The 14,562-nt window shown below is 40.1% G+C and overlaps 2 protein-coding genes across 2 annotated transcripts; one reads left to right on the top strand and one right to left on the bottom strand.

The window, feature by feature from the left end:
* The first annotated feature begins 892 nt into the window (after positions 1 to 892).
* LOC146475496 (uncharacterized) lies at positions 893 to 2,713 on the top strand. The gene has a single exon (XM_085115919.1). The coding sequence runs from the start codon at positions 1,850 to 1,852 to the stop codon at positions 2,387 to 2,389; it is 540 nt and encodes a 179-aa protein (XP_084972045.1). The 5' UTR covers positions 893 to 1,849; the 3' UTR covers positions 2,390 to 2,713.
* Positions 2,714 to 3,561: 848 nt separating this feature from the next.
* Positions 3,562 to 10,122, bottom strand: LOC146475495 (uncharacterized). The gene is made up of 4 exons (XM_085115874.1): positions 9,964 to 10,122; positions 6,165 to 6,437; positions 4,740 to 4,955; positions 3,562 to 4,293 (listed from the first exon to the last, which is right to left on the bottom strand). The coding sequence occupies exons 2-4, from the start codon at positions 6,197 to 6,199 to the stop codon at positions 4,182 to 4,184; spliced, it is 363 nt and encodes a 120-aa protein (XP_084972000.1). The 5' UTR covers positions 6,200 to 6,437; positions 9,964 to 10,122; the 3' UTR covers positions 3,562 to 4,181.
* Between the last annotated feature and the right edge of the window lie 4,440 nt (positions 10,123 to 14,562).

Genomic DNA, 14,562 nt, shown 5'->3' with positions numbered 1-14,562 from the left:
CCTCCCCCTTTGTATCAATCAGCTTTTCTCTTCTTTACCCAGAAAGGTTCAATTTATACTGACAATCATGAGAACAATTGCAAAAAACTATGGGGGTTGGGAGGCTGGGAGTTGTATCTAGAGAGAATCTAAAAGTATATTGAGAAAGAAATATCTTGCGCCCTGAAAATTCTGCTAAATGGTTTTAACTGTAACAGCACATTTAAGTGCGCAAACGGCATCCGCAGTTCCTGGTTTATCATATTTATCATGTTTAGCTTTAAAATGGCATCTGTTTGGCACCTTAATTTGTGGTTAATGAAACCCTTTTACTCACGACCCATAATTACTTACTTTTGCGTCGAACAAGACTAAACCAAGCTAAAGGGTAACTAAACTTTTTTGGTTTAATATGCTGGTCTCTGAATATGACTGACTTAGATGTACACAGTGTAAAATTAGCTCCTAGATGTGCTAAAGGGAGACATGGTACAAAAGCCCAAAACCCTCTATGCTTGGGCAAAAGAAGACTAAAAACACTGATTGCTGTGGCCAAACTTGTAGTCGAAATGTAGACAGCCGATAAACCGAAGGTCATTGGCGATTCCTTAAAATCGTGTCAGCATTCTTTTGAGGAAGTCAATGGACTTTTAAATGGATGAAAAGTGACATTGCAGCAACTAAAACTTGGGAAGGGTTACAAATTTGTGAAAAAGAAATGATTCAAAATCTATCAAAATAAATAACTAAGAAACGAAATAAAACATTCAGATGAATCCCACCATTCTCCTTTTTCAAGCCACTCTCTAATTGCTACGACAGTGAATTGGCCAAATACAAAATATATCTGCTTTGCGCGCGCCGAGCATTGGCAAAAAATGTCGAGAGCTGATGTACTGTAAGTCACAATTTTTAATTGCATTTACCCGATGAAAACACAAGACCGAGCTTTCTGAAATTTGTTTGCAGCTTTGATTAAAACCGTGTAACTAATTACCACGTCTATGTGAGCTCGGTGCGTCCGTAAGTGCTGGACACATGGTGCGGCCTTACACGTAGCATTGTGTCAAACTTCTTCATTTCACAGTATGTACACCACGCTGCGCGAAACAATTCCGAAGTTAAAACAAAGACATACACCACAAGTGGTTATGTGTCTTGTTCAGTGTGGCATGAAAACAACCGATACTGAACATCGGTATTTTTTTAGAAGTATCGTTGATATGGCGTATTTGATATCGATGTCCGCCCAGCCTACTTCTCGAGTATTGGTTCCCAGTTTTCCTCGGATGTTTTCACTTGTCAGTCTTTCTGATGCCTCGATTTTCTACGGAAATCGCTTAATCAGTTGGTATACGCTGCAACTTTGTCAGGTGCAATGTTGCACCGTGTACTCGGACCTTAAGAGGCCGGAAAAACTGAGAAAAGTTTGAAAGATTTGAAACGCAGCTGGGAAGATTATCGAAATCTCCGCCTCTTTTTTATTACGTTTTAAAAACTTGTTTCCGCGGTCCGAAGCCAATACAGATTGAAATATGTTCGTCTTTCACGGTTGGTCGAGAGAACAAAAAAACGAACAACAGAACAATGCTCCCAGCCCTAAAAAAAGTGCAGCTGCAGGTTATAAGGCTCCAGTGAAAATAGAGCTTTTGAAAGAGTGCAGGTTTACTGAAACTTGCTGCGCGTGTCATAACGAAATGATTTCTAAATGTTGAAATTAGCGATTACTGGGTTCAATTATGACGAAATAAGCAAACGTTGACGGGAGAATGCTAATGGCAATCAGCGAATTTCGTCATAATGACGTAATTGCACTGCCGTGACTTGCCATTTCATCATGTTAGTTTAGTTTGTTACATAACTTACATCAATGGCTGAAAAAAATCGCTACCGGGAAAGTTCATGCGTAGAAGACGAATACCCTGATGGCGTAGAATATCGCGATTCTCAAGAGGAAATTTTTTATCCGACAAGTAACGAGGTCTCACGAGTGGATATCGATCGCCCACGGAAAAATCGAGAGGGGTCGGCGGAATCCGAATTTTACCGTAACCATTATGCAGAAACACGAGACGCGCTGTTACGTGTTCAGCAAGACGACTATATTCAAGAATTGCACCTAGCACTGGACAGGCAAGAACAAGAGATTAAAGAACTTGATTCACATCTAAAAGACCTGAGAGAGGAATGCCGCGAGTATTTCACGAATTTGGAGGAGAAGCTGACGAACTTCGAAGAGAAAGTAGATTTAGTTATAAACTTGGTTTCATCCTGGGTGAATCATTCGAGCAGGGATCGGAGGTGCCGCGGGATGTGTACCAAACATGTTCGAACCGAGAAATGCTTTTGCCGAGGTCTAAGGGAACCACACCGCTGCTGTGGTCGAATTGGGGGAATATGCGACTGTTAACTGCTGGGAAAAGGTAGTTTCGAGAGGCATGCTTGGGCCTCTAGTAGTTGTCCATGGGGCAGTTGTTTCATTCAAGAAATTGTTTTGATTCAACAGAGTTATAATGAGGTGCGCATGCGCACAACTAGGCAATCAAATCAACTCCTGTGGTCACGTGACAAGTGACCATAAACTGTAACTTAATCGTAGTTGATCTTGGTTGTTTAGCTGTTGAAGACTTTACCCTGTATTCGTGTTCAATTGTTTTCAAGTGGATAATTATTTAAACAGCTCAATTTCTCGATATTAAAGTTTGTTTTTTCAAGGTAAAAGTAGTGTTTCTTGGCTTTTGAAAGTCAAAAACTCGACTGCCTGTGTATCGATTTATAAAACCAAATCCCTGCTAATGAAATAACCTAAACCAATCAAAATAAAAAAAACCGGAAATATTAAAGACATGAACCCCTCACAGCCGAGCTGGAAAAACGTAAAGGTGGGAACACAGGCGAAAACGTTTGCTTACGACTGTCGCATGCGACTTCTGCAGCGCACAAGATGCAAAAACGCGGGTGTCCATAAAGCGGGGTTTAAGTGAATATCGCATCCCAGTAATTGTAGGTCATTGTGTCACAAATCTGACGCTTGAAATGTTTGGTACAATTCGGGGGGCGAACTATCCAGGACATAGATTCGTACGAACGGCGTCCAAGTTAAGACAGACAATGAAAACTTCACCGTTGTGTGCTTACAATCTCCACAAGGGGTCTCACAAAGCCTTGAATCTGGTCATTTGATGTTGTTTTGTTGAGGACAGCAAACAAATATACCAATATCTATAAACGCTCTTGCAGAGGGGGCTAAGAAGTTGGGTTAGTGGAAGGTCTGATACTCAGGTTATACCCCGCGCTAAGGGCTGGCGAGAGCCTTGCAGTCAAGAGTAACTAGGAGACAGTTATCGTCGATTTACGGCTTCCCCATGGGGGCTTAGAGAAAAGGAAAATGGGCCATTTCCGAGTTGCTTTGAGCCTCATTATGAAAGCGAGGCCTCGTGTATAGTTTTTATTATGAAAATCAGTTTTCATTCATATGCAAACAAAACTGATTTTGCATTTAGCCTCGCTTTCATCATGATAAGGTTTAACACATCTCGGAAATGGCCTATTGTTTAGTAATTTTACGGCAACACAATGGGATCACATTTTAACGGAATCTATTTTATTGCACCTTTCTTACATCATCCGCGCACAAATTTGTTCCACATCTTTTCTTTGGTGGTTCCGTTCATGTGCGAGTAGACTGATTAAAATTTCAGAAACTTGCAAATACGCTTTACTACAAGCTCGTCATACAGATCAGCAGCTGAACTCGCCATGAAATTTCACTTCCTCGTTCTCAATCAGAAATCGGTGACACCGCATCAAAACAAACAGTTGGACGGTTTTGCTGCTTGTCCTTCATAAGTCATCGTATATTCTACAGCTGGAACGTTAACATTCTCTTTCTGTGCTGTTATTCATGCCTTAGATTAAATGCGTTTAAAAGGCAATAAGATTCCACGCGTATACAAGAAAAAGAAAACAAACAAAAAAACCTTAACAAACCCACTTACTTAATTTCTATCCTAAATCTGTTGTGATTTTGTTTCTACTTCTACTAATTCCGGTCTTAATCGTAAGAAAATTCGATGCTATTCAGTATTTCCTCAGAAACGTAATCATGCATTTTAAACTCATTTTCATGTGATTTCGGAATCAGCGAAACTCTACACAAAACTACAGACCTAAATGTCGTTATACTCAAAAGACGTCACGTTTTAGTTTGGCTCGTTGCCTTTCGAGAGAACTGCATTGGTGTCGACTTCAGGTTGAGGCTGGGTGGTTGGCGTTGGATTGCACTGCCTATTGTAGGCTCTCCTGATGACTTCCCTGTTGACGAGAAAGGAAGAATAACGTTTTTCATTAAATAAAAGCTTGCAGATAGGGCTTGTAATCGTAATGGGGACCCAACGGCGTTGACGTTTTTGGCATGAAGAAACTAAAACCCTTTCGGCTCCAACCTTGGTGCGATGCTAGTTCATTCAGGGCGATTGGGAGTATTACAAAAGTTCACCAAGTTTTATGATAATTACGATCTTATTTTCATCACGATGGGATATCGTAATCCCTTGTTTCTCCTCATCAATTATTTATGAGTTTGAGAAGGTATTATAGAACTGCACTCTTCGAAAGCTCTATATTCATTGGACCCTTATAACCTGGACTGGGAACATTGTTCTGCTGTTCGTTCTTTTGTCCTCTCGACCAACCATGTAAGACGTTGCATGCAAATGGGTGCAGACCGCCCCTCTCTCTATCGAAAATATATTACTAACCATTCATAGGTAAGATCCTGAAGTTTTGGGAACATCTTGAGTTCACCTTCAAGCTGACCGCAGCGATCGTAAACGAATATTGCGTTTGGTTTGCAGCCCAGGAAATCAGACACAACACCATGCTGAGGTTCCTCAAAGAAATCATCAGTGGCATTCCATGGATGCGAGAACAACCTCTGAGGAACCATTGTCATGACAACAATGTCCTCCATGTTGCTATGGAAACAAACAAATGCGTTACTCGTCTTCACTTATTCGGCCCGCTTTGTAATCCTGTAGCCGCCGAGGTGAGCTGTAGGAATTTTATTGCGGTGTCGAGGTTAGGATATTTGATTCCATGCTTTACAATGTCCACAGTTAGCTCTGCTGGCCTGAATACTTGAGCACTTCAGTTAAGTGTGGTGTATTCTTTCTAAATTAAGTTTGAACAAATTTGCGTTGTATGACCCCTGTAACCAATTTTAATACATATGTGACGCATGGAACATCCGAATTGAGTCATGCATGTCCCTAAAGGACGGTACCTCGTTTTGCTACTGCGCATGCGTTCTGCGCATCCCGGGATTCTCCGAGATACCTGATTTCTCACGGAAGATGCTTACTAATTTAAATATGTTTTCGCGCGGTTACTGACTATGCGGGATGAGAAGCGCTTAGCAAGAAATCCAAAAAGGAAACTGGGGTTAAGGCGGGGGTCTACATGAAAGCCGTTTTCACACCGCTAAAAATTGGTTCAACGGAAATATCTCGTTCGCGTTTCAAGCAATACAAAAACCCTATGCTCATTACACAAATCAATGTTTTGGGGTGTTTTGTAAATGTTTTGGGTGATTCTTAGGTATATTTGGGAGGAGATAGTTTTTCTCAAAAGAGTAGTAAAATTGAGAGAAATAAGAAATATTGAAGATTTAGTGAAGTTTTAAAATTAGAATTTGTAGTTAATTAATAGACGGTCCACTAGCAACCTGGGCTGAGTTGCTCGAAGCATGGTTAGCGCTAACCATTGGTTAAGAGGTATTAAAACCTACAGGTTTTCATGGTATTTAACCCGGGTTAGCGCTAACCATGCTTCGAGCAACTGGCCCCTGGGGTGCTCTTGCGTGGGTATCAACTGTCGGTTAGTGTTCCAAAAATCATTTTCTTTCTTCCATCCCTTCCTTAAACCTCTGAAAATTCCATCCAAATTCATGTGTACCCCCACCTTAACCACGCATTTTCAGAGATAATTAAGCTTCAATTTTGGAAAAATGCTTTGTGATACATTGTTACGTATTTTAACACTTTTTTTGAATTATCGTTGCTTCATTATCTCTGAAAAATGCCTGGCTTCCCCCAACTTTCTTTTTGGATTTCAACTGCCTTTCCTAAGGATCTGGCGTCGTAATAAGCGCATAAGCTCATACACAAGAACACAACTCTATTTACCTGAGACTTGCAATTCTTCGCCTCTCCGCCATCATCTTAATGGCCTTGACGCGAAGACAGGCTTGTCATCAAGACTTGCCCAGTTGTCTCGACTGTCATTTGGATTGGATCATTCCCATGACCACCACGGACCCATGTGTCCGCGCGTCGGACACTGGGCCCAAGGAAGGCCGCTGTCATCGTCATCGTCAGTTGCTAGACGAATTGGTCAGCGGCAAAGCAAGAAGTGTCACAACGAGAAGAGTCCATATTCCCATCGCCATAATGAAATATCTGCCGGATTGAAACAATGCAAAGGTGAAACGTAAAACCACACGCACTTCAACCACACCGCCGTGTATATACGTATGTCGAGAGGCACGTAAAATATTTATACTGATATTTGTTGAAAGCTTCATAAACTTATTAATAATTCATAAGTCCATTGACCTATCAAATGGTCGATAATACATCACGTGGAGTGATTTTACATCGATAAACCTCCTTATTAGTATGCGGTGTTTTATCAGCTGATAAAACACTCCTCATTAGTATGCAGTATTTTCCTCGTATGCGTTCATAAAAGTATAATTGTTATGAACTCTATTACACACGCTTTTCCCGGAATATTTTTGAAGCCGTTCAAAAAACTCGCAGCACGTGTTTTATCGGGTCTTAAACCACTCGGCTGCGCCTCGTGGTTTTCAAACCCGATAAAACACTCCTACTCGTTTTTTAAACATTACGTGAAAATTAAACCAAAATTTTTCCTCTCCCACTTATACTACGTTCTGCATAGCCTGTGTAGTAATGCACAGCTGTCAGTTCTCCTTGTTCTACGAAGGATTTATCACAGAGAGTGGTAAATTAGAAGTAGTCACGCACAACGAGATATGCGTTTCTCACGCGCGTAACGATTTATATGCGTTAACTCAGATAGCATCAACAGGGCATTTAAACTGGCGTTCTGTCATTCTACTTTCGCTCTTCACTAGACAATTTGTTAAGCGGTTAATTTTAATTCCTAATGGATAAGATACAGTGGGACACGAGTCGCGCGTGTGGGAGTGTTAGCAAAATAGCGTGACATCCACTCAGTGTTCACACGCGCGTACACACGTAGGTAAAAGACGGATGAAGAGAAAGCCTCGAGTGCGAAAAATAAAAAAAATGCAACGCGAAAAAATACAAAGTGGTAGTCTTCACTAGCGTTTTTGTTATATAAATACAAAAACGAATGCAGTACTAACAATTTTTTTTCCTGAACGTTTGACAAATTCCAGTCCTGGGGAAAATGACTTGGGACTTTATAAACTGATACACTGTACAACCCACAGTAATTAAAATTATTATCATTCTAAATGTTCTTTATTTATTTAATCTTTTTCAATCCAAAGTCTAGATTATGCTCAGTATCGTTTGTCAATTCCATACGTGTTTATGCTATCGAATTTCCAATTCCACTCGTGTTCAACACGCACTCAAATAATCATGATCATAGAGCACTGCTATAATCTAAGAATGCAAGTCTAGCTAATTAGTTCCATTCTTAAGAGACATGGCACAGTATCAGGCCCGTGAAACTCGGCACGTGTAAGTTACTGACCGGCCAAAGAGTCAGGGGGAGGGGGTAGGGGAGAATGTAAGGGGGGGGGGAGAGGTGGGGGCGAAGAAAGGGGAAAGTAGGGGAAAAGATACGAACCCTAACCTGAGCATACGTGCAGAGGCTAGACGTCCCCTATTTCCTATGCAACCCAAGGAAGGGATGTGAAATTATAGAACTCGTATCCCGAGATTCAGGTTATATAATACAAGACCGACACTGTAAAAACTACAGCCTAATGCTTTCGCTCTTATGTGCTCATAAAGCTTAGAGAACGAGGTCAGCTAAATCCAAGCATCCGAGACTTGACCTAAATAAAATCTTGAAAGGCTATTTTAATTTTGAAGCACACTCTTGTCTTTTTATAAGAATTTATTTCGTAAGAATGTCGAGGCTGCAATTTGCGAAATTTTAAGACAATGTTAAGAATATAAACCTCGAGGCTGAGATTTTGAAAAGAATATAATTCTGTGTGTTGAAAATTTGTACATACAATGCAATTATATGTTTTTAACTAAACCGTATAAAATTCTTCCTTTGTTTAAACAGCAAAACTTGCCAATAAAACGATAAAAACCTGCACTAGCCAAATGTTCGATGCTAACGAAAGTTCGATGGCTATAATCTAAGAATATTCAAAAGAATATTTTCAGCCTAACATCGGCAGAAAAAAAAGAATATGCAGTCTGGGCCGGAAAAACAGTATTCTTATAAAAAGAAAAGAGTGTATTTGGTATCCTAAAGGAACTCAAAGCGTTTACCGATGCCCTAGTACTATTACAGACCCATTACATATTATTTGGTAAGTTCAGTTCCCACCCAAGTCCCCCAGTACGGCGGAACCTCGATTTAACGAACCTCTATTTAACGAAGTCCTCGATATAACGAACGATATTCTATGTCCCGGCCAAAGTTACAGTACGTAAAATGTATGGAATAGAACCTCCATATAACGAACCTCGATATAACGAATTCTTCGATATAATGAACATAATCCGGAAGCCCAAACGTAAAATCTACCTCGATATAACGAACTACAATGTCAACACGCGACAGACGATAAACGCTGAAGAGATAATAACCTCTATGTTGCAACATTTTTAAATCGCTACTCTGAAAGTGTCGTTTTTTGTAAACAAAAGCTGTGCGTCTGTTCAAAAGTGAAAATAATTGCTACTGAAAGCCACCATGCTCAAAACGCGGCACTTCTGGGTCCCGGAAATTGCATTGAATTGCTTGACAGAAGTCACCTGTGCTACAAATCAATCATTAACTATGACCTCGGTATAACGATATTTTGGTCGTTTCCCCTCAAGTTCGTTATATCGAGGTTTTCGATATAACGAACCCTCGATTTAACGAACAAATTTGGCCGGTCCCCAGCGACTTCGTTAAATGGAGATTCCACTGTACCAGGCTAGCAATCCCTTGGAACCGCTAGGGGGCCCTTTTTGCGGTTTCCCGTTTCGGTCAGTCTTTTATTGTCTGGATAGCGATCAAAGTTCAACGATTGACAAAGAACGGTAACTGATAGCGTGCCGGAACAGAGCCTTTGTTGAGTTGGACTTTGACCGATCACCACGCACGCCTGAGACTTCTCTCCTCCCGGGGACTTCCCGAGGGTTGTAGGGGGTGGAATTAGTTGGTGCAGGAGGGGGGGGGGGATATGAGGGTTATAGAGCAGGAGCAGAGACACCTCTGCTCTGCAGCTGTAAAGTGCTTGAACTGAAAGGCAAACGCTGAAAATTCATTAAGGTCACAAATTATGGTCATCTTTGATGTATTTTCTGGCGAATCTTTACTCCGTTTAACACAACATCCGGCTTTCGCCTGCATTAGGGGCATATCCCCCGTCTCCCTCTCCCCCCCCCCTTCCTCGGAAACTGCCTGCTCGCTCGTCAAATTGAAGACGAAGTAGAGCGTCAGAAACAATAAAGTTCTCTTTCTATGTCTTTTTTCCTAGCTGGAGCACCCGCCTTGCACCAAATCGGCTAAGAATACAAATACAGTTAAATTACTTAGTGGTAGAATAAGATTGCGCTATTCTTTGAAGAAATACGTCGACGATAATTTCGTCAACGTTATGTCACCGTCGGCAAATGCAAAACGAGATTCTTCTTGATGTGGAATATGGTCCTACAAAATATCCAAGGCGACCTTATGCATACAACTAGTGAGGAATCTCAAACATATATACAGGGCGAAGCTTCTACTTACGGCTCAAAGCGTCGCTCTGAATTGTTTTCTTCTCCTGCTCTGTGCGAAGCACGTGAACATACGATTCCCTGCCGGCCAGAGCAATTGAAGCTTCACAACCAGGGGTCACCGATATAACAATGGTTTCATGGCGCTTCTATATTCGGTTACAGTAAATATATCTCTCGAGAATTGACACGCAATTTGCAAGCCGGCACACGTAAGGCACGAGTTCCTCGCGTGCTTGTGTAGAACAACGTGGCTAGAGAGTTGCAATTGCACGTGACAAGCTTCTCGTGTGTTCTCCGCAACGAAATCGTGAAATTGCCAATAAACACCAGGAACTGAATGCGCCTTTCACCAGCTGTTTCGAAAATGTTAATGTTCACTTTTTATGACACTTTATTTGCACCGGCCGTGCTAAATCATTAGTAGCCGCGTAATGAGAGTTGAGCCGTGCGTTAAGACTCTCTCTCCTTAGTTGACCAGAAATTTTTTATACTTTCATGAGTCATGAAAAGATTGAAAATTTGAATTCTCGTAAGCCGAGAATCGATCGGAGTCGATATTCTGGCCTCGACTCGCCTTGCAGTCCAACTGGCGTGTTGCTTTCATTTTTGCGTCGTGTTTTTTGGCAGGAAACATTTTATGGTTTCCTTTTGCATTCTACGATGTCTGTCGAAGGAAGACCCTCAGTTATTTACGCACCTTCTAAAAAAAAGTGCCAGACGTTTTCAAATTTCAGCCCCTCCCTATCGTGATCATCTGCCGGCAAAAATATCCGTGGATAGTTTCTTTACATTCTGATAGTCTTTTAATGGAATTTTGTCATTATATCGTGGCTGCTATCAACCGAATAGCGTCTTTCCGATTTCCAATGTGTTACTAAAAATAGCGTGATACTGTCCCTTTAAAAAATCCCTAAAAGAAAAGTTATTTGATATGGCTTGAAACCATAGACTCCTATATTGAAGTGGAAACGATAATTGACCAAATGAAAAACTGTTCATCCATGTCCTTCTCTTTGCCAGTATAATCTGATTCTCCTTTTCCCTTTTCATCTCTTTTCTATTGTAATTTACTTTAATATAATTTACTTTAATTTTGATCCATAGCCTTATCTAAATCTGCGTGATTATGTAACTTTAGAAAGTTTTTCTGTTTTCCAGCGTGTTTGTAATTTACTGTAATTTTTTTCCCATTATGTTCTCCTGCTCGTCTTGTCCCGCCTCGACTAGCTTTGTGGCTATTAGCGGGACAAGCCCGTTATGTAATCTGAATTAAATCTATAAATAAATTGTTGTCGTTGTTTGTTGTTCAAAGCAGGTGCGAAAATGGAAAGGCTGAAAATATTCAGGCCTTCCTCTCGCAACTTCTTTTAAGTTGCGTGAATAACTGCGAGGATCTTTCTTTTATTTAATCTGTTAACCGCAGTTCAAATACATGTTTCATTTATTCAAATCCATTTATTCATCCTCCACGGATATATTACAAACAAGTTGGCTCGACAGTTGCTCTGGCATCACACAGTGGGCATCACAGAAGTCACACACACACTCGTCACACACAGAAGTCATGGGTTCGAACCCGTTCAAGCGTGGATTTTTTTTCAGACTTCCTTTTCGTAACTGCTTTTCGTAACTTTTCCTTTTCGTTACTGCTTTTCCTTTTTCGTAACTGCAGTTATTCACGCAACTTATAATTACTGCGAGGGTCGTTCTTCTATTAAATCTGTTAACCGCCGTTCAAATATACGTTTTATATATTTACATTCATTTGTTTATCCTCCACGGGTATATTACAAACTTACAATGTGACCAGTTGGCTTAATAGCTGCACCAGCATCACAGAAGTCATAGGTCCGAACCCGTTGAAGAGTAAATTTTTTTTTTCAGACTTCCTTTTCGTAACTGCTTAAGTTGCGTGAATAACCACGAGGGTCTTTCCTCTATTTATTCTGTTAACCGCAGTTCAAATATATGTTTAGTATATTCATATTCTTTTATTTATCCTCCACGGGTATGTTACGAAATTACAATATGACCAGCTCCCAGTTGTGTAACTGCGAGGGTCTGCTATTTAATCTTTGTACTTTAAGAAAATGCTATTTTTATGAGATTAAAAACGTTTGAGATAACAGCTTTATTATGAACGGAATACTAGGCTTATACATTTATGTTTAGGCTGACACTCAAATAGTCTGAGAAATTAAAATGCAATTGTCTCTCATCTGAAAGGCTGATGCTACCCAAAGCTCTTAGCTCTGTATGGAAACAAACGGGGCAATCAGAAACCTATTGTAAACACAGTCAGCGCTACAAGAAGGAGAATTTCATGCTGCATGCAATGGATGAAAAGTTAAAGATCTTTTATGTCCCTCAAAATTAAAAGTCTCATCATTACAGATGCAGCTTCTACCGAAAACTCTGGCACTGACATTTCCACACCGGTCATACATTAATAATGAATACATTTTGCGACTCAAAACTCTATTCATGCTCGTTCTTTGTGTAAGAGGGTTAGTATAACAGTGATGCATGTATAATTAATGAATGGGGCTAACAGAATTTTTTTCAAAACTCTCACCATTTTGCAGCACAATAGGTTCCCTTTCTGAGGAGAAATAAAGCCGCCAATTCAAGGCGAGTACTTTTAATCATCCTCTTTTCAACTGCCATGAAACCCTTCAATTTAGTTTGATAATGTATTCAAGATCGCTGGCTTTGCAGTCACATTCCTCACGGGCACTTTGCCACTTGGGGATAACCGAGTCTTCGCTACCTTTTATTTATCACTCCTTGCACAATTTTCTCCGCTCGCACCATTTACAGCTGCGTTTACCGTCCTTCAGAGAGCGTCATACAACCCCAAAAAAGTCTAAACATTATCGTTTTAGCAAGGAAATAGATTTACATATGTCAAGAATCGTCACCCAAAGTGGCAAAATGCCCGTGAGGGATGGAACAGCAAAACCAACGATCTTGAATATATTATCAAGCACAAAAGGGAATTCACTGCGGTTCGACAGCAGATGTTTAAAAGTACTCTTCTTGGCTACTCTTCATCTTCTCAGAAATGGAACGGCTGCGAAACTGAAAACTGGTAAGGAAACTATAAGGATCTTCTGTCGAAGCTGTGTTCTGAAACGGATGTTTTTGGGAAGATATTTTAGGACAAAACGTGATAATTCGAATTAATATTACCATATAAAACTTTTACCTTGAGTGCCGCATAAAATTCTGGCCCAAGTTGTTCAAAGAGTGGGATACGGCTTCATCCAGTGGATAAATCGCTATCCAGCGGATAAATTGTACTCCAACCAATACATTACATTCGCTGGATAGCAACTTATCTACTGGATGAAGTTGTCCATTCTTTGAACAAAGGAGCCTGGGTTTTTTTTGGATAATTAATTCAGATTTTTTTTAAAGAACGAGGCGTGAAACTGTAAAAATGCTCTAAACTTATTCAATGACCTGCAAAATAATGATTTGAGTGTTTTTTTCCTGCAATTCTGCACCTTAGACTGAGAAATTGTGCTTCCTTGTTAAGCGTTGACTGTGTTTACCACAGGCTTCTGGCTGGCAGCACTTTTCCACTATTTGTGCGTCAGGTAAGTCAATTCTATTACGATAGCATTTTTAGAGTAAATTTAACCCATTTGTGTAACGAGCTGCATGGGTATGATTGCCATGAAATTTTCCTTACGCAACTGAAACTTTACAGCCCTGCGGCTTATTGATAAATTAAGGGTAAAACTCCGTCGGACGAGATTCAGATAAAATTATTGGAATTTAATTTTTCCAAACTGAATGAGGTTTCAAAAATATTCTGATAACTTCAAGCACAGCGGTTTACACTCTCACTAATAAAATAAACAGCATTACCCTGAAATTCAAACATTCTTTATTTTATTTAGGATATGTAACTAGTATACCGGAAGGGCAGTGAATGCTGCCTTGGGGAGGGAGGTAAGTTAAGAACCTTTGCGTTGAGGATAGGAAGGAAGGAAGGAGGGAAGGAAGGAAGGTTGAAGATGGCCCATTGTTCCTATGTGAAGCAAGCAAACGACAAAAAAACGTGTATAACAACTTAACGTCTACTTAATGGAACGTTGAAAGTCGCGTAAAGAAAAATCTGAAATGAAACAAAATGTTGACATGTTAAGCTTGTTTTTTGAAAACGATTAATATCCAGCAAAACATTTGAAATGTCATTCAAAAATTCAGCTCAAATTCAGCTCAGCTGAAATACACTTTTAACTGGCTAAACAAAAAATAACAACAAACAAACATTGCAATCAGAGACGATATGGAAGATTCCGTAATTGGAAATACACTATCTCCGATTTCGACACGGCAGCCAGCGTTTTTTGGTCTGTCGGCCAAAAAGTTCTGATTTTCTACAAACACAGATATCTATTCCTTGTTTTTCGGGTAACTAGTCTTAAAACTATAGTGAAACTGAACCTGAGTGCCTAAGTTTTTCGCGTTTTGAAAGCGTGTTTTGAACGCGTTTTAAACGCATTTTAAACCCATTCAAAACGCATCTTGTACTCTTTTTAAACGCAATTTGTACACGATTGATTTGATTTAATTTATACAAACTATACTGACAGGG

The sequence above is a fragment of the Pavona decussata genome, unplaced genomic scaffold (assembly GCF_977016875.1).
Source record: "Pavona decussata unplaced genomic scaffold, jaPavDecu1.1 SCAFFOLD_84, whole genome shotgun sequence".
Lineage (NCBI taxonomy): Eukaryota > Metazoa > Cnidaria > Anthozoa > Scleractinia > Agariciidae > Pavona > Pavona decussata.
Note: the sequence above shows the minus strand (reverse complement) of the source record. Positions and strands in the feature narration are given on the sequence as shown.

Bases quoted from the DNA above. Each gene is read 5' to 3' on its own strand.
- LOC146475496 (XM_085115919.1), top strand. From the start codon at position 1,850: ATGGCTGAAAAAAATCGCTACCGGGAAAGTTCATGCGTAGAAGACGAA.
- LOC146475495 (XM_085115874.1), bottom strand. From the start codon at position 6,199: ATGATGGCGGAGAGGCGAAGAATTGCAAGTCTCAG. The intron at 4,956-6,164 runs GTAAATAGAGTT...TTGTTTCCATAG, and splicing joins CGAAGAATTGCAAGTCTCAG to CAACATGGAGGACATTGTTG. The intron at 4,294-4,739 runs GTTAGTAATATA...TCTCGTCAACAG, and splicing joins CAGGATCTTACCTATGAATG to GGAAGTCATCAGGAGAGCCT.